The following is a 23916-nucleotide window of genomic DNA, read 5'->3' as shown; positions in this document are numbered from 1 at the left end:
CTTATGGCAATCTCCTGTGGCAAAACATCAGTGTTTGCCCCAGCGGAACAATATCCAGTTAATTCTTCTTAGGGGTCCTGGTGAGAATCAAGAAGGAATTCTGCAGTGCTGGGGACCTCACAAGACATGATTAATTGTAGGTGCCGAGAAAGTGCATGCTCAGCTTTAAACGAACTATATGTGAAGACTGGATGATTGCTATGTTGGTATTCAAGACACGTGGGAAAGGCAACCGGCTAGGACTTTCAGTTACAAAAGCAAGATTAGAAATATATATATATCCTTGTATATGTATAGTTTGCCTTATACTAAAGTTTTCCAGCAGGAATATGCTGCTAAATGGAAATCAGCAAAATGCACAGGATTGCCAAGAAGGAAGGCAAAGGGAAATAACACTTTGCAGTTAGCTGAGGAAGTAGAGGAATAAAGAGGATCTCCATCTCCCCAAAGCTGGCAATACCAACTTGTAGATGAATATGAGGCAATACTATAGAGCAAGGAGTGGGGCATAATGTTGGGAAGAGCACTGCAATGTCATTAGCTGCTTCTCCTCATTAGTTTCTGCCAGCTCTCATTTGATTGGAAAATGGCTTGAGTTTTCCATGTGCAAGTGTATATGTAGCTTTCCTGAAATGCCAGAATTGGACAGACAGCATGAGATCTTGGGATAGTAACCTGGGAAAGTCAGAGGCCAGTTTCCACTAATCTAATCTATCAGGCTGCCTGCAAGTCCTGTTTCATTATTGAAATCTGAGCTTGGACAGTGACCTCAAGCTCAGCTTGTATTATAAAGGTCACCTTGATGTCTTTTCTTTATCAATCAGAGTTTCAATCAAGTCCCCTAACCTTTTCCCCAGGCAGGAATGTTTCAAACTGGTAATGGCTAAACCTACCCAAATCAACTCCCGAGCACGAATGAGAAGCCCAAATTCAAAACTAAAACTTCTTGCATTGATGAAGCCAAGTTGCAATTCTTTGGCATGTTAAGCTGATGTCAAGTGATTTGCTGTTTTCAGGCTGGAAGTTGGAAATGTAGAGAAAGCAGAGAAAAATAAAAAACAATGAAAGAAAAAATATTTGCCAAATGTTCAAAATCACATACTGCTTTCTTGAAGGAGTTTGATAAAAGATTCCTGTGCTGTCCAGTTTGCCCCTTCTTCATTGATAGCACTGCCTCTCTGTTACCTAAATTGCAGTCTTCCCAGATCACAAATTCTCCACTGAAATATTCCCAGTGCTGTTTATAGTATTGCAAGGAGGGTTTAAGAAGTGCTATCTATCTTTGTTTCTCTCTCACCTCTCTCAAATAAATCCCTGAATCAGGTGTGTCAGCAGGGACACTCAAAACATTGGGCCACGGTGTTGTGAAAATAACTGAGGTCCATGGTGTAAAAATAGGGGTGAATCTGGTTCCTGCTTTCACTGTTGTCCATACAAATTTTCAGTAGACATTACAAGAAACACACGATTAAGTCTGACATCCAAGATACACAACATTCAACCTCTTTCCAACTGGAAACACTTCTAGGAATAGCTCTGTTTTATCTTATGCTCCTTTGCCAGAGTTCTACACACTATCTTATTTAAATCTTTTACCAAAGCTCTTATTCTCAATCTCTGATGGCGATCAGCTCATCATCTCTGATGGTGACCCTTGTCAAACACTGAAAATCAGCAGTGCACTATATCCACTAAATTCCCCTTATGGATTGTGGCAGTTAGATTCTCAGGGAACCTCATCAAATTAGTTGACTATGGTCTCTCAATAGTTCAAGTCACACAAGTTTGGCCTTCGTAGAGCTTCACTTTACCAGGTGTTCTCCCACAACATCCCTTAACATTGAAGATGATTTCCAAGAATTTCCCAGAGCAGATATTAAACTCACTGGGCTGTCTCTTGCTCTTTTAGGTCCACCACCTTCCAACCCTCATCAATCTGGCCCATATTAGACAGGCACTTAAACTGGTCAATTGTGTGCACCCACAGGTGTGTATATTACGGGATGTGCTCTCTAGAGGATGTCAGTAGAGTGTGCTCACCTTGTCCAGTGTCCTGAAGCAGCTGACCATTGGGCAGATCTTCATCTTCTGTGAAGTCRGATGCAATTTTGGCAGATGAAATACATTTAATACTTCTCTTATCGCTGATACAAGATGACTTATACTCTCTGTGGCCAGTCTAATTTCTCCATATATCACTCTTGAGATAAGCACTTTCTCCTCTGCAGTAGTCTGCTGCTCTCCTTGTCACCACACACCCTTCCTTGCTAGGAGGCCAGTCTCAACAGTGTTCACAGATACTTACATGCAAAGGGATTTTGCTTCCTTAAGTTCCCCCTGAACATCATGTATGGCTGCTTCTTGCCATCTCTTTGTTCTCTCCTTTTTCTTCATCCACCCCTTTGTTTTCACTGTGATACTTCATCAGTGGATGAAGTATCCATCATGGTCTTTTTATCTCTTGTTTACCCGGCCTGGTTTATGCTGGTCCTTCCATCTTTTTTTTTTTTTTTTTCTTTTTTCTTTTTCTCTTTTACTTTCCTGAATGTTTAGGACAGTCTTTCTACATGTCTCTTAAAGACCTGCTTCCCTCTCCCTGCTACTGATTCCCAGGAAGCACTAAGCCCCAGGCAGCTTTAGCTCATTTTGCATTCCCCTAAAGTCTGCTCRCCAAAAGGCCAGCAGTTTTGTATAGCTGCCCTTTCTGCAGACCCTCCTCAGCATTTCAGCTCTGCAGGGAATATAATCACTGTGTCCCAGATGCTCTTCAGTTTTGAGTGTATTTGTTAGAGCTGCTCAGTTTCCTTTAATCTGTCACTTCTCCCCCCACAAGTGCCTTCTTTCACTGGGATATAAGAGCATCAAAGGAAGCTTCTGCCTGTGACCCTTGCTGCCCACACCGGCTCAGTCCCGGCACCAACCTCACCGTCAGTGKCTTGTGAAATGCTTGTTGCTCCTTACTTACTTATGTGGCTTTAGGAGAGTGCTAGGCACTTGCACGAAAGTACGAACCTTGCTCGATGTGCACCAGGGAGCTGCGGAGCTCTCCAGAAGTGACGTCTTGGAACAAATTGAGGGGGAGAAGACAACGCGCTGATGTCCAAATTGCTCGTATCATTAGCACCAAGACGAAAATAAAGATTGAGAACCTATCTAGGAGGCAGAAACATTAATAACAGAGAGAGTGTCCATGTACTTGTGAAAAAGCGTGCTCTTGGGAGGATTATACTRTGTTTTTATTGGGGTGATGCATGTCCCTTTGACAACACAGTTTAGAGGGAAGTCACACGCATCCCTGCAGAGCTGGAGCCGAAAGAGCCAGATATGAAAGCCTCAGTCAACAGGAAAGACATCCACATGCCTTCATCTGTGCTAAGCTGCATGAGCTTACACACAGAGACTTAATTGGTGTATTAATGTATTAAAGCACCGATACAAACAGGGACTGTTTTCATAAGCCAGAAAATCCTTGAGTACCTTGTAATTAGCTGGGTTTGTTAAACCACTTAATAAGCAATAGATAGCACGTGTCTGATGCATTAGCTAGGTAGGAAACGCAGTTGAGAAGTGCTTAAATAGGACGTGTGTTAAGTTCTCAGGTGGGTCCCAAAGAAATATCACTCCATTCACTGCCCTAGGGAGCTTCTRCTCAGTATGGACACAGGAGAGCCCAGTGCCTGCACCACAGGCTTCTGGGGTTGCACACTGTGCCTCTGCTTCCCTTCCCAAAAACGGCCACCAAGCCCTACCCTTAGCTATAGCAAATATCACTGACCGCTGACAGAAAAAAAATGCTCTAAAATTCTTCAATAGAGTATACAAAACAGGAGAGTAAATCATTGGCGGCACCTTAGYCTCTAATATCTGCATTTGTATGGGTTATGTAGGCCAAGGAGCAGATATGCCCAGGTAGCTCCATCACAGACAGTGATGTTATGTCCACTTTCAGCKGCTCACAATGTCACCCAAAGCAGTCAGGATCAGAAAACCATTCAAATTACATCAACACAGCTTTCTGTCCAGTCACCAACTGCTTATGATGGCTCACACTTTGAGCACCTTTTCTTACTCTCGAGTGGTCCCAAACAAGAAGAAAACTCAGCACAAATAATGTCATGATACTACCAATCCACACACTCCTAATTCCCTGGGCAACACGCAGCCCACCAGACTATTCAACTACCCTAACTTTACTTTCCAGCTGCACATTGCCAAGCACAACAGCAGCTTTCAGAGAAAGGGCAGAGAAGTTCCATTAAATTYTGCATCCACACGAGTCCATCAAGGGCATTTGCAGCTCTGCAACTATTCCTAGATCTCAGCTGGATTCTTCATTTTATCTTTGTCCTGTCTCCTATTCTAGTGCTGAACCCCAGGCTTGCTACCTTGGAGCTTCCTCCAAACACTGCATTCATCCATTTTTAAAGGTGACCTTCCAACTTTAAAGGAAGTTAGTAAGCCTTACAGTTTTTTTTTTCTTCTTTTTAAATTGGTCTTTATTTTGAATTGAAAAGGGCCTGAAAAGTTTCTCTATTAAAAAATAAAATTTGCTTTTAACTTTAGAAAGATCACAAGTTTCCAAGTCATTTTCTCCCAGCTTTTGTATTAGCCTCCTTGGGGTCACCCAGTCTGCTGCAAGCTTATCAGCTGCCAGCTCTTATGGTGAATCCAGCTTGGGGGCTTCCCAACCTCCACATTACCTACTGTTTGGCAGACCAGTGCCCTGAAACGTTCCATGTAAAAAAATGTCTTTGCAGAGTAGAGTAAAAATGAAGTTATTTTTAACTGGGGTCATACTAGAGACCTAGGTTAAACTGTGACCTCAAACTCTTGTGCTGGCACAAATGACTAGACAGTAAAAAATGAAGTTCTTTTTATCCACCTCCCCRCCCAAGACCACCTCTTACTAGTCCTGTGGCTGTATAGCAAGAGAAAGGGGAGTCCAGCCTCCAGCAAAAACAACATTGCTCTTTCTCTGAATTGGCCACAGTAATTAGCCAGGATCAAAGCAATAGAAGAGTTTTCTGCTGTTGTAGTATAACATTTGGACATCTACTCAGGACAGAGAGGACCTGATTTTTTACAGCAATAGAACTGAGATAAGGAGGAAGAGAATRAATTTATAAAAATCAAAACTCATAGTCTAGGCCTTCTCTTAGAGAATTAAAGAAATAAACAAAAAGAYGACAGTCTCTCTCTCCTACTGTACGCTTGTTTGACTATGACTTCTGACACTGAYTGCTTATCTTGAACATCTGTTTGTGCCAAGAGAACAGGACATTACAAATCAGTGCCAAGCAGCTCAGCTCTGGATTTAGTTATTGGCATCAGTCTTAATCCAAAAACACATAGACCTTTCTTGAGCTATGGACATTGGATTGCAGGGAACTATATTGACATCTACAAACTCATGTTGGCTACCAAGAGATCACACGCTAGTAGGAGCCCTTATTCACAGCTGATTTGTGCCATGCTGAAACCAGGAGCCTGGACAGCTAAGTGGCTGGCTCAGTCAGAAAGCAGCCAACTTCCATTTCCAGACCACTCAGGTTCCCCAAGTGCTGCGTTTGCCAGCTCCAGTGCTAACTCTTCTACTCTGCTTGACCCCAGAGCATACCTAGGACTCTTCAGTCTCCTCTCATTCTCCATCCAAGCCAGTGCACCCATACTGCTCCTGGCAGTCCTGACTATGTCTCACGTGATCRCTAGAACATGCCATCTCCTTCTTTAAAGGCTCTCACAATCAAGCTGTAGAACAAGGGAAGCAACTGGAAATAGGAGAGTACCTCAACACACATTATCTTGAGGAGGAGAGAGAACTTCCAAAAGCAAAGGCAGGAACGGGAAGGGAGGTGTTACCAGGCCAATTTTAGTACAATAAATAATGGAACGTTCCTTGCCTCACACTCTCAGCGTTCTCCTTAGCTCTGATGCTTGGTTCATCTTTGGACTATGAATGATTCATGAAGCCTTAAAATATATATAATGCATATCTCATAGAACAAAGAGTCTTTATTCAGGGGTTTGTGAGGGAGCGGGGAGCAGCGTGCACAACTTCTGCTCCTTCTTTCTGAACATGGGCTGGGATGTGTCTTGGGAAGTGACCCTTGCAGCTCCTCCATCTTTTCCACGCCYAGATGCTGTTTGGAGCTCAAAGATGAGCTTTGCCTGGAGGCTCCAGCTCTGCTTCTCTACAACAAAGCAATGCACTAGCTGCTGACGTTCCTGAGAATTTCTCTTCTTGAATCATTCCTAGGACCAGTTCAGAGCCAGACATCTGAAACTCTCCTCAATCCCTCCCCAGGCAGCCAGAGTGCACAAGAACTACCTTAGCACTTGGAGGAAATTGAAAGATATGTGAGATTACGAATGGGGAAACTACAGCAAAACCTTAGCTCCACCACACAGAGTATTCCACTGAGGCCTCTACCATCCTGATTTCCATTTCTCACATTACTGATGGTGTCTTTTCCCTTGGAAATCCAACACGTTTCATCCAGCCATATTTAATTTCTACTGTGAATATAATCACACACACCCTTCTCCACACTATGAACATCTGCTGACTTCTCCAGACAAGAATATTACCTCAGGCATTTCTAAGAACGTTATGCCAAAGTACCCTCCTTTCTAACCCCAGAGATGGCCATTCACTGGCTCTGCTAAGAAAGCCAGGCATGGTACTGGGTTAGATCTGGTGACAGCTCCCAGTCCAGGAAAATCTGGCCCTCAGTCAGAAACGAGAGGAAAAACTGAAGGGCAAGAGTTATCATTTATGACTGTCCATCTACGAGGGGCCTCAAAGTGAGATGGGTAACTAAGTTCTCTCCCATTTATATCATGGGGAAATCTTCAGAGAGAAGAGTCTTTGATCCTTCTAAACAGAGCGCCCTCCTCATCCATTGTGACTTGAAGGGCTTTGTTTCTGCCCACACTGTTCTCACACCACCTGAACTGACATCCACTGTGCCGGCAGGCGGACAGCACAGACAGCAGCCCAATCTCACCTGGATGGTGCTCTAAGCTAATGGTGCTCCAAAGAGGTGAACCATCCCTTAAAGCAMTCATCCAAATGCATGACCTACTGGTTTTTAGGCATCCATTCAGGATCAAAAGGTAGATTTCATTCTACGCTRTGGCTCCTACTCACCAAGAAGTACATTTCCTGACCCTTGGGAGTCTTAGAAGATTTCTTGCTAGGAAGGCATGTTGTCAGTCCTTATTCATTTGGGACTATMTTGTAACATCTTTTATACTCAGGAGTTGTCTTTTCTTTCTAAGGATGCCTGTTTGGTTTGCTGGCAGGAGATATTCTTCTCTCCTAAGTCTGTTATCAATAGCAATCTGCTCATTCTCTCTGAGGCTCCGACTAACACTGCTGAATCCAGAAGAGGAGGTTTGGCACAAGATTAGATGCATTATAGTCATGTAAGGGAGCTTAAAAACCTACCCAGAAAAGAACCCAGCTCCCAGGAGTCCTCTCTGAGGCTGAAAGGATTAAACTGAACTTCAGTCTAGCCACAGGACAATATTTTCAGCCAAGATACAGTGGCAGGGACTTTGCTGTCTTCTTCTGAAGCCATGACTACAGATCTTCTGCTAAGATTGAGCRACAAGTGTTTCATGTGGCTGCAAAAGAGGCAATCATTTTGTAATGCATGCTCTGCTGGAACCAGATAGAAGGGCTAAGGCACAGCAGTACTTTCCTACTTATTGCTGATGAAAATGATGAACTGGCACTATCATCAAATTGCCATCAAAGTACCGCCGCGCTTCCTGGCTTTGTAAAGGCATGAAGCACCATGGTGAGCTCCTACCACAGCCTGCAGCTTGAGGTTGCATCTCCCCCACCATCTCAACCTGGGCAACCAAACTGCAGCCTTCGCAGGGGTTAATCTCAGTCTTCAGAAACACTTTGTTCTTCTAGTTCAAGGCTTTGACACAACACCAAATCTGCAGCATTTCCAGCCACCGCAGCCCCAGCTCGTTCCTGAGCTGGGACTGGCAGTTTCTCACTGCAACAGTCTAATACAGACAGATATCCTTTACACATTAAGACCAGATCCATCAAAATCATTCTGAATAGAAGTCCGAACAGAGAGTAGTACACTCAATAGTTCCCTGGAAGGAGAAAATCTGACACTTACCTATGTCTTCAAGAGTCCTTTCTCAATCGCCTGCAACATCTGTGCACTGTCAAATGTGATGGCTTTAGGGGACAGGTATCTCTGGAGTTGTCCTAGCAGTGATGAGCAGAYGACTGGCGCTTAAGTATTTTTAAACTTGCAGCCCCCTCTGGCCCCAGTCAATGAATGAATGCCTCCGAAACTGCAAAGCACATTTGCAGTCACCTTCAGCAGACTGTGAGAGATTGTACCAGGCACTACCAAGCAAGCAGCAACTGCACGTCAAAGCAGAGCTGTTCCTGAGGCCCACGAGTAGTGCAGGGAACTAATGCAGCAAAACCAAAATGCTGTGTTGGTCCAAAATCACTCTAAAATCATGTTAGTTACCAGACACCAATGCCTCATGAGGAAATCTGAGCAGAGATATTTCTACAGAGAACTTTTTGGCCTGGGAAGACTTTTGACTGGAGCGTATGTGCTGCATTATCACAATGTCACCTTGGATTGTTATTATGAGTACCAGGGCTTGGACCCTTGCTGGCCAGGCACACAAAGCTTCGTCTCACAAGTCCATGAGCTCATTGTCTCTCATGGCAGACATTGCAATATCTGTAACTTCCTCACCAGTCTAAGCCACAGACTATGAACGTCTCCCCCCTCACTTTCTCCCTCCCTAGCCCAATTATCTTAATAAAGAGCCTGGACACATCTCTGACTCATTTAAGATAATGACGACCTGGCCATGATTAGCTTATTCAGACATCCTGGCATTTTACCGAGCCTAATGCGACTCCAGTCTGGCTCTTTCCAGCTTCTCAAGAGAGAGGCTGAAATCCAGCGTTGGCTGCACAACAATCAGTGCATGGAGACCCATCCACACATCAGAAACAGGCCGCTTCAAAACATCTCTTAACTATCCCAAATAGGCTGGGGAACAGTGCTGTCTCTCGACGGCAGCCAGACCTGTTTGGTTGGAGTCCCGATGCCTGATGCACAAACACAAGGTCAAGGACAGCTCCAAACATTGCACTGCTGAAGAACATCTCTGAACATTGCAGTTTTGCCTACCTGTCTAAAACATTCACTCACCCAGCTGGAGAACAAAAGCAGCACCATCAGTCAGTCACACAACATGAATATTTGAAGGAAACCCTTGGAGGAAAAAGGCCGAGTAATCTGAAATCATAGGCAAATCCTTATAAAAAGTCAACTCATCTGCAGGAATTGGGCACAGGTCACAAATGACTCACTAACAGCAGAGCGAATCATTTAACCAGCACTTGGAACAAATCCCTCCACTTTGTAGTGAACAACCAGGATTTATTCCTGCTGATTAACCAACAGCTACACTCACAACTTCAAAATTAATATCAAAGTTCAAATATAATTGTCTTGTACTTGCACTTTGCTTTACTGCTGGAAGGATCATCATCTTTACTTAGCTAAGAAATCATCTACCATTTATTTACCGCAGTTGGGGGCATGAGTTAAGATTTATATTAATTCTTAATTTAACAAAGCTCAAATACTGAATTCCATCTCAAAACTCTGCCTTGGAAAAAATAACTTAGCAGCATTTAAAGTTATGTACCAACTTCAAGAGGAGCAGGCACTTACCAATTGTCTGGAAAGAAATTACCAAATTCCAATAGAGAAGAAGGACAAACCTCCATCAAACAWCTGTGGTGCATCCAAAGGGGTGAAATTCAGAGCTGAAGAGTGACATCAGGATCTGAAGTGACCAAGCTGAGTTGTCAGCAGAAGCAGAGAGGCCTCATAACTGAATGACTAGATRTCAGAATCTCTCTGCATTTCAACTTACAATGATTCTGGTGCAAGAGAGCACGAAGGATGGTAACACGCGTTCCTGAGGTTGTCTTTCCATGGTTGCTCTCTGTGCCGCTTTGTAGAAATCATACTATTAGTAGCACAAAGGAGGTAGCACTAGGCACATCATTAACTTATTTTGYTCATAGGGCTTCCTATGACATTTTGCGGGGGGATCATGGCAACGCTCATCAGTGGCTCTGAAGCTGCGTGGACCCCCATGGTGTGGACAGGCAGATTTCCTGCAGAAGCAGCTCCTGCCACTGGCCATGCAGGCGATGGCAGCTGGGGCTCACTCTGTGATGAAGCCCGCCCATGTTGGGCCATGTGCTGGGACCCCAAGGAGGCTGCCCTGGCAAGACAAGAGTGTGGGGAGCCCAGAGARACAGCAGGAAGACCACAAAAACAAAGAGCAATCACCATAACAGAGGAGGAAGACGCATTATTTGGCAAGCCAAAATACCTTCCCCAGCTGTTTTATGCTGGTCTCCAATCACAAGCCCTCTTTCAAAGCAAATGCATGCACTTCGTTGTAGTTTGTTAAACTTTTCTATCAATTCATCAGGGCCAGAAAGCACTGATAAATACAGAGTTAATAACTGTTTCATTGCATAAACTGCAACAGAAGTACTTCAAAATGTTGAGCAAAAATAAAGTCACCGTCACTCATTTCTTGTGTGATCTCTTCCCGCTGCTCTTCCAAGACTGTGCTTTTAAGCTTTACTACTGTATCTAGGCCTTTTTATCCTCTGCTAATGCCAGGGCTTAACCCGGAGGATCTGCAGCTCACTGGGTACAAATGGAAACACAGGGATGATGCACTACCCGTGGTTCCCTGAAATGGCAGAAACACCTTCTTCCAACCATCCACAGCTTCTGGCACGCCTGGCCACCCACTCTAGCCTGCCAACAGGGCACTGACATGTGCTGGGAAAACCTGAGCCCTAGTTGGAGGTGAACATGACTATCTTTGAAGGAAGTTCCAGTGTCCTGGGGAAGAAGGGACGATTCCCTGAAAGGATACCCAAAAAAACAAGCGAGCAGGAAGGAACACCAAGGTTCACAGTGTGCAGTTTGCAGAGGGAGAGCTGCAAACCCTGCAAGGCCAACACACTCTGACTGCGGCCTGCAGGACGCTTCAAGCACCGGCCTRTGTGTGGCCAAGGTGCCACCAGGCCACACATGAATTCTACCGAGATTTGTACAGTACCCATCACATTCACTTCAGACATGAGCTAAAAGATTATTTAATTTTTCTAGAGCTCAAATCCAACAAAACAAAGCGTATCACTTCTCTGCTTGTTCACATGCAATTTTGCATAAGGACTGATCTTCAGGTGTACCTCACAGGACGAGCCGATATGAACCACCGCCGGCACATATCGAACCCAAACCTTGAACTCCTCCAACGGTACCTTCTGCGAGTAGCCCCGAGTGATTTGCAGCCAGTGCAGAAAGGGAGAGCAGCTCAGCAGTTGCCCAGTCACAGCTCTGCTCTCCCAGAGATTATGGAGCCTTCACACAGCTACGTCTGGTGATGGAGGTAGACCCAARCAGCAAGAACAAGGAGAAGCAAGTGCCCAACTGCTCCATAACACGGGGCAGAGCCCTCAGGCGCAGTGATGTTAGCTCACCGGGAATCCACAACATCGAAATCACCACAGCAATTCATATGTAAGAAAACGGTTGCCCTGAAATGCAAGGCAGGGTGGACTAAGGCTGACCAAACCAGCAGCCTCAGTCATTGTCTGATCAGACTCCTGTGAGAAAGTACTTCAGAGCTGTGAGACCTGATAATAGGTCGTGGAGAATAAGGCAAAGCTTCCAACAGTTGTATTTCATCCCAATACCTCAGAAAGGAAATAGGAATGAAATGCCGTGCAGCTTAGCTGGCCAGCCCACACATAAGGCTGTAAGGAAACAACCATTCTTCTGAGGCATTCGGGACATCCCTGGAAAGGTAAAGATCTCAGCTGTCACCTRATCTCATGAAACAAAGCACCCCCTCATTTCTAGACATTGTCTCATTTAGCAGTGAAAAGCAATTAGGAACTCACAGCATCTTTGTGAGGCATTAGCTTGAATTAAGGTCRTTATTAGGACAGCATAGAAACAGACGGATACTAGACACAAGTTTTTATTTTCCTCATCAAAACTCCTCTCAGCTTTTCCACAAGGATTCTAGCAGCATCTGGTAAAGTCAGCTCAAAGACTCATGCCCAAGGATACCTCTAAGTGAACAAAACAACACTGCGTTAAATAAACAGCATTTCTCATTAGGGATACTACAACATGGACACTGCCATCCTGGTGCCAGGCCTCACCCACCACAGAGCACCTCAGAGGGATCAAACACCCTGACACCAACTCCCAAGGAAGCACCTGAGCGCAGCAGCCACTTTCACACCACCTCCACATCACATGCAGTCTTGTTAGCTTAATAGGAAGGTAATTGTCCCTGACAAAGACAGCTGTTCAACATACAAGTAGAGCACAGTTGAGCAGAGGGACCCACGGCAACAAAATGTCCTAAAGGAAAAGCAACACAGCCAGAGCATCCCCTCAGTATCAAACTCCCTGAGAGACCAGACTCCTAACAAAGCTCCATCCASTAGGGCGAGAACTTGTCTCGGCAAGCCCTGATGCCATCTCCCAGCAGTATTGCCTCGTTCCTGAGAATATGACCGTTTTTAGCTACAAAACTCAACAGTTGACAATTAAGATAGCAGCAGCTGAGCACTACAACAAGAAAACAGCATCCTGACAGAAGCAAGAGCTACACCTGAACATCATTCACAACTGCCAACCCCACACTCCACACCACCCTGAAAAAGCAAAYGATCAAAACTCCCCACACATGGAACATCTCATGAAGATGCAAGTATAAGACATGTCATTCCGAATGCTTATTTATTTTGTCTTCAAAGAAGAGACCTGATGCAGCTGTTTCGTTAGAAAATAAAGTGTTTATTAAGAAACTAGACATTGAACACCCCTATAGTCTCTGTGAAAAGGGACCGTCCCATTTCCCATTAGCACAGGATGATAGTTATGGCAAGATAAGAATGCTCAAAGATGGAGGAGTTTCAYTGACAGAAAATGAGGTAATGATTTACAATAATTAAAACCAAAATAAAATTAAAAAAAGATCCTTAGGCTTACTACTTAAAGCCACCAATCGCAAACAGCCATAATTGGCTTTCATTTTCAGCAGTGAGGAACCAGAGACTTTAATTGGTGTTAAACAAATTGAGACATTGATCACAGTGGGGAGAACTGCTTTAAATTATGCTGTACGGTCCGAAGGATTTCTTCTAGACAGAGACGGACCTGAGCTGCAAAATTCAACCCTTCCTCTGCTAGGGTGTTTGGGTATAGGCTTCTGGTTCAGGCCCACAGATGTATCTCTACGACTGATACACACAGTTGAGAGCAGAGTCCCCTGAACAGTGCAAGGGAGAGGAGACAGTTTGGACGGACAAGACATCCCCAGATCAGATGGGTGACTTCCAGGAGATGGGTAATTCAGTTCAGACAAGCACCCAGTAATTCACATGCTCTGTGAAGCTCCTCTTCAGTCTGCGAGTCTGCAGAATTGAGGTGTAAATCACACATGGYCGCAGGTCCTCTCTCTTGGTGCACCTCTTGTACTTCCAGCTCTGATTTGGGTAGGAAACACTGTTGGAAATTTGGTTGTGGTTTCTGAAGTGATCCAACCTGAACCAGGCCTCCTTGTCCTAATGCAGATGCCCCACCTGAGGCATGTCCATGAACTTAAAGCAATCTGCTGTCATTTCTCCTTCAACTCTTCTATTGCACTTTACCTTTTTATGTGAGTGAACCAGTAAAAGAAGCAAGAGAATGGAATATTCATAGGGACATCCCTATGGGGAAGGTGATAATAAAACCTCCCTGGCAAATTCCAGGATGGTTCATGCAGGTCACTCGTAAAGGCAGGATGAAACAGAAAATCCCATTCTTAGGCTTCTGCCCAATTCTGGCAAAGGGGGACTGTTAACTCTTTCCAGTGGCAGTGACCCATCAGGGCTGGTGATCTAGAGCCATCCCTGGTGCGGTAAGAGCATCTCAGGCCACCAAGAAGGCAAACAAAGCTGAGTGGCTGGTGAGCAAGGTCCTCGTTCAACACTCCTCTGGGAAAGGGATCTGGCCACACCTGAGGCTTACTGAAGATTTTTTATTTTTTTGCTCCCTAAAGAAATCTGCCTCGCTTATAGGTTCTTACTGGCACGTGTGAGCAGATCTTTATTTCCCACAGACATGACGTCCAGAGAGTCCAAGGAAAGCCCTCACGGCAACTGGCAACTCTTGAGGACAGGATCGAGGGTTTTCTTTTTCCATCTGAGAGGCTTTGGATGAAGTAAGACAAAAGTGGGAAGGGAGCGGGGGGCAGAATACAAATATTGACCAGAGAACATGATCAATATTCCTGCTTATGCCACAGAAGAAGCAACAGAATTCTTATTTTTCTTCCCCTTCAGTCACTCCTCCTCCAGCCAATTGCTCCGTGCACATGACTGGGATACAATCAATCTCTAATTTGGTGAGGATACAGGGGAGGGCTAAGTGGGGCTGGAAAAGGCCCAGCATGTGGGATCTGCGTGCGTCTGATGCTTTTCCACTTTGCTTACTGCCCTAGTCCTGGCAGGGGCACTGACCCTCCTGCACTATGGATTTTCCATCCATGTGGGAAGTCCAGGAAACTCCTCAGATAAAGCTCATCGTTCAAGCAGCAGGGAGAGACCAAAGTACGACAACGATATAGTCAGATCCAACGAGCCGCTCTAACACACACAAACAAACAGACAAACGAAAAAAATAAAAGCCTCCTAGAACACGTGCACTTCAAAGATAACCACGTTCGCTTCCTCTTAGAGAAGTGCGATTTTCTCGTCGTTATTATGCCTTCCAACATTATTTTCTGTGCAAAAAAAAAAAAAAAACCTGGGAGCGAGGCTGCTTTTGTTCTTACCAAAAGTCTTCGTTCTGCTTTAGTTTCTTCCAGGCTCCCGCCTCAGCTYGCTCTGGGAGATTCCCATGGCGCTGCCACAGTAAGAGGTGCTGGCGGCATTCACTGGGTGTTGCGGAGACACAAGCTTACAGGGAAAACTCCAAGCAGGGAGGACATGACTAGAGATGTCAGTTTGGTTGGCTTGGTTGGCTTGGTTTTGTGTTTTATTTTAAAGCAAAAAAAAAAAAAAAGTACAATTATTTACTGTGTTATTAGGATGACTCCTTGAAATTGGGTTTTAATTTTCTTTATTTGCTCTCATTGCTGCTGTTGTGCCTCGCAGAGATATTTAACGAACACAGCGACCATTGGAGGAAAAGAACAACCCTGTTATCTGGTGACAGAAAACCACAGTTTCAGTTGGCTTTAAGGTGTGTACAGGCAGGGCTGTAGAGTCCTATTAGGAGGAGACCTCAATCCATACAGACCACGCTTACTGCTTCCCACCATTTTGAGGGCACAGCCTATAAACTTGACATCAGAACAGGGACTTTTAAGGAGTTTTTAAAAGCCATGACGTCCTTTGCTGAAATAAACACTGACATCCTCAACATAAATGCCTTGGTTAAGAGGTTTGGAATGTCCAGGGAGGCTTATTGGATTCAACATAATTTCTCTGAAACCTAAAGGGGGGAAAAAAACAGAAAAAAGAAAAAAGCAAAATAAAGTAAACGAAAAAACTAAAAAGAGCAAAACTAGAAAAAAAGAGAGAGATATTGACACACATATAATTATTAAAAAAGAACCAAATGAATAACCAGCAAACGGCTGCAGTTAAATTAAAGCCAAAATGCCCTCTCCGTGCCAGCTATCCTGTTGTGTTTTTCCATCAAGAAGAGACAGTCATTCCAAGTGGCGTGTGCAGGCACAAGTGCTCCAAGGACAAGAGGCATGCAAGAAGTCTGGACRGAGACCTGGCAACAACTCTTTTCCTGAGCTTCTCGGGATGGGAGTGGGGGAGTGTTCTATCTGGACCATCTTTCCCATGGCCAAGGAGTGGGGAAAGTGGAGGATCTCTCCTGTATCTATCCTTCTCTGATAATTCTTTCATTCTGACCTGATATCTCCAAAGCAGAAGAGTACATTGGCAGGCTGGGGCATCCTGACTCTCCAACCCCATGGGCTTCCCTCACCCTCGCTGTCCTTTCCACCCCAAGACCTGCAGATTGGAAGCATCTCCTTGCACAGCCTCCACTCTGTGGAAGGTTTCCCTTCCGTGTATTTTTCAGTCCCTAGGCRCTTCAGGGCAAATCTAATATTTTCAAGGATTGTTTTAATTATCTCTCCAAAATGCCCTTGTAGTGGAATGCTACAGCCAGGGAAACCTATTGTGATTTTGTTTCTAATAGAGACACAATCCCTGAACATTATTTTCCAAAATTAACTAAATGCAAATTTTCAAGACTTTTAAGAAAATAATCCATAGGGCAAGAGGCAGCAAACTTGTTATGGTGCAATGGATGGGAGCTCCAGGAGGGAATTCTCCTGCTGAGATGCCTAGTCCRCAGGACTGGCCTAGTCCTGAAGGCCAGACTGCTTTGCTCTTAGGACATAACCTGATGTTCAGCCTTCTTCCCGACTTGAAGCTACCATTGTTTGCTATCATCTTTTGTGCTAAGCCCTGAAAGCTTTCACAGAAAAGACTCTTGTGTATCAGCTCATCACTTTTTACATTACTTCCTCAGAAACTTATTTGTAATAGTATTTCTATGAYTGAGGTCATCCCAACGGACAGAAATGGGACATGGCAAGAATAGGGACATGTCTTTGAAGGTAGCAATAAAGCTACAGTGAGGTTGCTGTTAGTTCAGATCAGATACTTGCAACATAAAAGAAACTTTTATGCCACTTTTTCAAAATTGCTGATTCAGATCCATTGAGTTGCCATGACAAAGACATACAGGGCAGTAACTGCCTTGGGGTTGCTCTAATCAGAGTCAACCTCTTATGGCCAAAATGCCATTTCCAGTAACAGAAAATTACAGGGATGCCTTSACTACATCATAGCTCTAAGGTCTGGGAAATGCTCCTGCTCCTCCTGTGACTTGGGGATCTTCAACAAAACGAGTAAGTTTGTCCAAATCTGGCATCACTACAGCAGCATGGTGTAATGTGGATGCCTTTGAGGACTGACCCTTCCAGCCTCAATAAAAAGGTGCCCTCCACTAGGCTAGGTACAGCAAATTTTATACACAGAATCTATGCCAATCAAGAGATAGTTTTTCCCTATTTCTTCTATTTTTTTCCTATTTCTAATTGCTATTTCTTTCCTGTTCTATCTTACTCCATCTGCTCCTCAAATGCATGCCTCTTCTGATGAACCTGAGATTGCAGAAAGGTTTTTGTTTGCTTTGGAATGGTTTAAGCTTGTYTCAGAGAGACTATCTATTACTCTCAGAGGTCCTAGAGAGCTGATCCACATGGGAAAGTGAGCTAGACTTGGTTTCGGTTCATATATCATAAACAAAATTTGTAGGCAAATTCCAAGTGCTGAAATGTCATTAGTGGTGAGAAAGAACCTAGCTTAACTCTTAGAGCCAAAACAGAGGTTAAAGTGCTGACGCTTGGAAAAGAGCATATAAACTAAGCCCACTTCTTATCGGAGTCACTGAGAGACAAATAAACATAGCATCCCTGAATGTCACTATTTATCCTGTTCTGTTTTTTATAACATAAATACACTTTATGGTCACTAAAGGATAATTGGAAAACTCTATGCTCAACAATATCAAGTCTAAACTCAAAAATTTCAAGCATCTCAAAGGAGCATTCCTGCCTGCTTTATTTTCTTTGTATATCCCAGCTCTGCTAAATTAAGGCAATTCCTATCTGCTGGACACCAGGCGAGATACCTAAAAACCCACTGGGGACAAAGAGCCTTGGCAAAGGGACACATGAAAGATAAGCAAGTCCCAGCAAGGCTGGGAACAGCAAGGGCTTTGCTCTTTCACAGCAGAGTCTTTGTAGGGTGGGTCTGAATTGCAGGGATTATTCCATAGCTGACGTGGTTATTGCTGAGACAAGGAATGTGTCAGGAGAGCAGCCTACATTTCTGAAGTTTAGGGGCACAGCCCTCATATTGTGGACTTGGGAACAGGGCCCAGCATTCCTTCATAGGTCATTTTGTCATTCTCTCCTACTGAATTCTTAAAGTCCCCAAAGAATCAGAAAAAAAASCCATAGTTCTTAACTGATTTTTTCTTTCTTCCCTATTATCTCCCATACTGTGTCAATAACTTTAACCCCATTCTGGTTTGTATGGAGCAGAAACCAACAACACTCTTGCTAAGTTTACTTCTTCCCTGTCAGATATGAGATGAAGGATGTTCACTATGATGTCCAGGGATAGAATGAGTGAATCTCAAAAGGTTCAGAGTTCGGATGCTACCAGGAAAACAACATCATCTTTCTACCATCACAACTATCAGCATCTGAAAAAACTAGATTAGGAAAAAAAAAAATTCACATTCTTAGAAAGAGCTAGTGAAATTTTAAACCARTAAACCTTTTTGTACTCTTTCACATTGGTCAATGCAAGACGGATAACGAGAAGTATTATCTTTGATATTGGTTATAGATTTGGAAGGAAAYTCCAATGTATAATCCTGAAAATAGTAGGGACGTAAAAAAATATATCTGGATTCAAGGAGAAAGTATCTCTGAAGACTTACAAAATTAGAAAGGGTCTGACAGATTAAACTTTGCATTTTTCCCTTACCTAGCGAGATTACTTCTAAAATTAAAATATGATGCTGTCTTTTCTAACAGCCATGGTATGGTAGTGGAATAAATGTATGGGAAGTGTCAGAGAACAGGGRAGGAGATATGAGCTCAGACCTGGTGTGCAAGGCTAATCGTTTGAGATGGACAGGGCAGATGGGGCATTTCCCTAAGCAGGCTGGAAGGATGTGACAATGAAAGGACAAGAAAAATGAAGGTAACCGAATCATAAGAGCAGTTTTTGCTTTCAATCTCAGCCATCCACTTAGTCCTCCAGAGTTGTCTTCAGTTTCCCACTCCCTGGCTCATGGGYTGAAGTCACTCTACCCCATGCACATGTGCCACCAAGCCTGCTGACAGCGTCTAGCAAGGCTTGGACCCACCTGCCTCCACCGACTGACAGCAAGACTAAGGAGACTAAGACTAAACTTCATCTCCTCTTCCCTCTTTGCCTCCTTGATAAAACTGCAATTGTTTAAATACACCATGCACTTCCAGGGCTTTTGAAATCTCCAAGTGCTCCAAGTCACATGAAACGAGCAGAATGGGAACGTGATACTGAGAACTTCAGAAAACGACGCAGAAAACAATGCACAATTCCCCATGGCAGCCCCGTCCAACATAKCAACGTCAGCTGTGCAGCCCTATTTTGAGAACTCTTGATTAGAGATGGATGGAAACTGCCTTTAAAACAGCAGCAAAAATTACTATGGAAAGGGAACAGAAAAACAAAAGATTGCCATATCATGTCTGACAAAGAGTTAAATAATACCAAATTAAGGACAACAAGCTGGCCAAACATCTCTGCTACCCACAAGGCCTATATTGAGTGATAGACCCCTCTTCTATGTTACAGAAGAATTTGTAACATAAAGGAAAGCAATAGGCAAATCAAAAACTAGTGCACATTTTATCTTTCCCTACACACAGATATCAAATTTGAACAGCATTGAGRAAGGCATGGAAAGCCTCAAAACTGACCTTCATCCAGAGAAAAAAAAAATGCAATCCATTCACTCCAAGTGAGGAGTGATATGTCTATAGTTAAGCGAAAAGCAACACAGTGCTCCAAGTCTCTTGTCATATGTGGGTTCATATGTCCAAAAACCTTTCTCCTTGCTTTGTCCTCTCACGTATACCAGATATCACAAACACCAGACAGGGCTACGTGAAACTGGACTTGAAAGGCTTTTACTCGCCACAGAAGAGATGACCACAGAAAGTCACCACAATCACACCAAGAGTGATGATGTTAATCTCCTCTGTCGCACAAGGTAAAGTCAAAGGGCCTGGCCTGGCCTCCTCTCATTTCCACCRCCTATTGACCAAGAACGGACAATTCTCCAAAAGAAATTCAGCCCACAGAAGAACTTCACACCAATAAAACATGTCAAGTAAATCTTCCAGTAGATAGAGCTCCTTTAAGAGTCACACAGGGATTCTGAGTGCTATAGCACTCAATTTTCACGGAATCAGGGCCCTTACCCCCAGTTCATGGAAGCTCACCTTGTCTTGTTCTTTTTCCATGACTAACCTCATACATGTCTCCCACTTTGGCCTAGGAGACATGAAGTCATTGGAAACATCCAGGCAATGTGCTAGATGGAGCTCTAGCTACAATTTGTGGCATCTTCATCATCTCCACAACTGCAAAATCACAAGCAGARGATTCACAGCACTGCATGTGTTTGTGATCAAGAAAGGGAATAGACAGACTGAAAGCAAGAGAAACAGGAAGATCGAATGGATTCAAAAGATCCCTTTTCTGCAAAAAATCCATTTCTGCACAAATTTCTCTAATGTTTAATGAGCATAGAAAAGGAAAGAAGAATATTACAGAAACTCAATAGCTGAACAATGTTCCTCAAGGCAGGAGCAGCATTCATGGCTTTCCATGAAATGAACTCCTAAGTCTATGTCAAATTCATTAAACCTTTGGTCAGAGAAATTCGAGTATACATAATATTTCTGCTGTTGTCTCCATTAATATGAGTCATTTCCATATTAACCAGGATCAGAAGTTTGTTTTCTCTGGAATTCCTTCATGGATGGAGTAGTTCCAAGATCCTAAATGTTGTAGCCTGATAGCTTAGAAGGCAGAGCTCCAAGATTCCCCACCATTCCCCCTTAGGAAAAGCCCCRAAGTGGGAAAGCATGTACCAGGGTATGAGGAGAAAGAACATTACATACATATATGCATATATATACATATATCTATATCTATAATAACAAAAAAAAAAAAAAAGAAGAATTTGACCAAGAGGCTGTTTCCAAGTATGCTACACTGCAGCATGTGAAATGCCCTGTGATTTGAACTGAAGATATTTTCCCTGTCTAGAGGCATGGCAAATGCTTTTTTTCTAGACTGCACAGAGGTGCAACTATTTAAAGTCAGTGAGCGGCCCACTGTGTGATGGAAAGCAGCCAGATCAGTTGGGCCTCCTTGATTTTGTTTTCATTAGATTGAAGCCAGAGCATGTGGAATTATTTGCAAGAGGACCAGAGAAGGGGGAAAGGAATGGGCACCCAACAAAATCACTCACAGTATACAGAGCTTAGCCTCAGCCTCATTTCATTTGCACAGGGTCTGAGAAAAGGAAAAGGTGTCTGAGTGAAGAGGATGGTTCTGTTCTGTCCCTCATGACATCCACAATGGTGTAAAGCTGCATAGCAAAGCTTAGGGGTTGACTGCAAAAACAAGCTGCAGGAAACAATTTTCAAATGAAAGCTTGGTAGTAGCTGCTATCCTGGGCTTTATCAAGCTACGGATAAAGCCCAGGATCCACCTCTGTTGCTCTGTGTGCCTGCAGCATGGTCTCCAAGAACCTTCTGCCTTGCAGTTCTCAGTGCCTGGGGGAACAACAGCTCTCCCTACCTCTGTGGGTCCCCGTTTCTCACGGCGGTGCATTCCCTCTGCCTCTGCACTCCACAAAGCCCGTGGGAGCCTGCATGAAAGATTCCCATCCCAAAAAGCAAAACATCATTTTCATCACTTTGCTTTTCAAATAGATTCTTTTGTCATTTTTTTTTTTAAGTCAGCCAATTTAGGAACTGTGCACAGTTTTACAAGAGCTTCTCATTCCCACTTTGCCTGACAGGTATCTGTGTTCTTCTGATACTGCCTCTGTTCCCAGCCACTTTAGATAGGAACAGCTGTCCTAAGCATTTTTACAAAGTTATTGGAACCACTAACTAATTTGCCCAGAAATGAATATGCACTGGGAAAGAATCTGGTTGGCTTGTGTTTCTTAATTGCTGATTAATTCCAATTATGGTACCGCTGATCCACCACTACCATGGACTGCCACATCAAAGAGCTAACCAGCAAGGGAAGCCCCTGAGTTAGAAGAGCAGTAGCCCTCTCACAAACTTCTCAGCCAGTGAGCACTTCATAAACATTAATTTGTTACGCTTTTCTTATTCCCTTGGGAGGCAGGAGCTGTTATATTCATTATGCAGATGGCAAAACTATGGCACAATATGATTTGTCCAAGGTCCCCAGGGGAATTAATGCTGGGTGTAAGCACTGAGCAGGGAAAAGGCCCAACTCCCAGCCACTAGCCCTCACCAGGAGTCCCAGCACCCTGGAATTGGGACAGCAGTGTTTGSGACAGCCACATGGCTGGGGTGAAAGAACAGACACCAGTTGGGATGTGTTTGGTGGACAGGGAAGCCCATAATTGCTGCAGTCTACAGCTGCATCTACCTCTGCTGAGACAGTGCCCGAGATGCTCTGCAGTTCCTCAGAGCACAGGAGGAGGTTGACAGAAGAGCTAATCAAGGCCCAGGGTAGATCCTGGTTTGCTCACGTCTCTTTACTCTGCCATCTGCTCCAGCAATGCCTTGTGTTGTCTGGAAAGAACAGAACTGCCCTCCAGGAAGCCCAGAAGCGACACAAGCCAGAGAGCCTGAAGTGTCAGGAGGAGTTTTCTATGGGGAAAACGCAATTGAATGGAGTTTAAAAACTGAGGATGGAAACCAGGGCTATAGAAGTGGGGTGTTCCAGAGATCGCAGTAGGCCAGGGGATGCACAGCAACTATAAATGGAAGGAGGAAGAACGGAGAGTATCAAAGCAGGGCACTTTGAAGAATGAGGTTTTGTTGTTTCTTTAGGCCAGAAAAACAACTGTCCAAAAGTCATTTTCCTTCCACCAGAAGATGTCACATTTGAGAAGTGAAGGTGCTATACATAAATATTTTCTCCTCTCCGTAATCTACCATACAGCAGAGAGCAGTTACAGGCAAGAAGGTGTCCTCACCTCCATATGGTGCTTCTCCAAAGGAAAGCTGCCCAGACAGAACAATCCAGGGGCTGAAATATCCACGTGGAGATGCAGTAAAGTAAGAGCAAGGGTRCCAGTGCAGAGTGGGGAGAGGGTCTGCACAAGGGTGGGACACGTGGGGAAGGACCTGGGTGGAAACCAGGGCCACCAGCACACGAGGGGCAAACGATGAGCACGAGGGGCTGGCACGTGTGTGCACACGTGTGGGGCTGAGAGCGTAATGCTGCCGAGCAGTTACTCTCACTTCACATTACAGATTTAATGGCTTTTAACGGGAGACTTTGAAAGCGATCARGAATTGGAACAAAAGGAGCTGGGGGAATAATTATCCTAACCGGGGGAGCTAAGGAACACGACAAAATCGCGTGCGGAGCAATCACACTAATTAAAGGCACCCAGAAGAATCAAGATAGAAATGCCAAATGGTTTTCACTCTGCTGCCCTAATCCACTAACTGCCTCCTCACTTTGACTCCCACCAGCTGTGGGAAGGGTGTGTGTGATGGAGTCAGATGGGAGCACTAAAGAGACAGAGCTAACTATGCAGCACGGGGGTCCCCTTGGCYGTGGGCAGGAACATTTTTTGGCCTTTCCAGCCCCAAAAGAGCTTCTTTCGCTGGCAGCCCAATGATGCTAAATGCTCCTGCTCTCTCCAACCATGCAAAGAGGTTTCAAACTCACTTCCCAGAAGTAGAAGAGCTGGTCATGACTACAAGCACAGTGGCTAAACTCAGTGTGGACCCACAATCCTGGTCCTTTCAACCCAACAATGCACAATGGGTAAGAACACCTTGTTCAGATAATATCATCTCGATCTTTCTAGCACTTAAGAGCCCCTGCCCGCTGTGCTGGGGCTCATGCCATGCTAGCACCAAAAAACGCAAAACTCAAGCTACAAAACATGAGGAACTTTGCACACGAGGGGGAAAAAA

General features: G+C 44.2%; 1 protein-coding gene across 2 annotated transcripts in view; it reads right to left on the bottom strand.

The window, feature by feature from the left end:
- Positions 1-23916, bottom strand: part of NTRK3 (neurotrophic receptor tyrosine kinase 3) — a 207045-nt gene that overhangs the window by 52145 nt on the left and 130984 nt on the right. The window contains exon 13 of one of the 2 annotated variants that reach the window (XM_026036301.1): positions 12939-15605. The exons of the other annotated variant lie outside the window; for it this stretch is intronic. Coding sequence (XP_025892086.1) covers positions 15487-15605 — 119 coding nt within the window. The 3' untranslated portion in view covers positions 12939-15486. Of the gene's footprint in view, positions 1-12938; positions 15606-23916 lie in introns of those variants that run through there. 2 annotated transcript variants of the gene reach the window in all.

This window comes from Nothoprocta perdicaria, unplaced genomic scaffold (genome assembly GCF_003342845.1).
Source record: "Nothoprocta perdicaria isolate Ctin4 unplaced genomic scaffold, notPer1 scaffold_176, whole genome shotgun sequence".
Taxonomy (NCBI): Eukaryota; Metazoa; Chordata; class Aves; order Tinamiformes; family Tinamidae; genus Nothoprocta; species Nothoprocta perdicaria.
The sequence above is the reverse complement of the archived record's forward strand: the minus strand, read 5'-3'. Positions and strand labels throughout refer to the sequence as shown.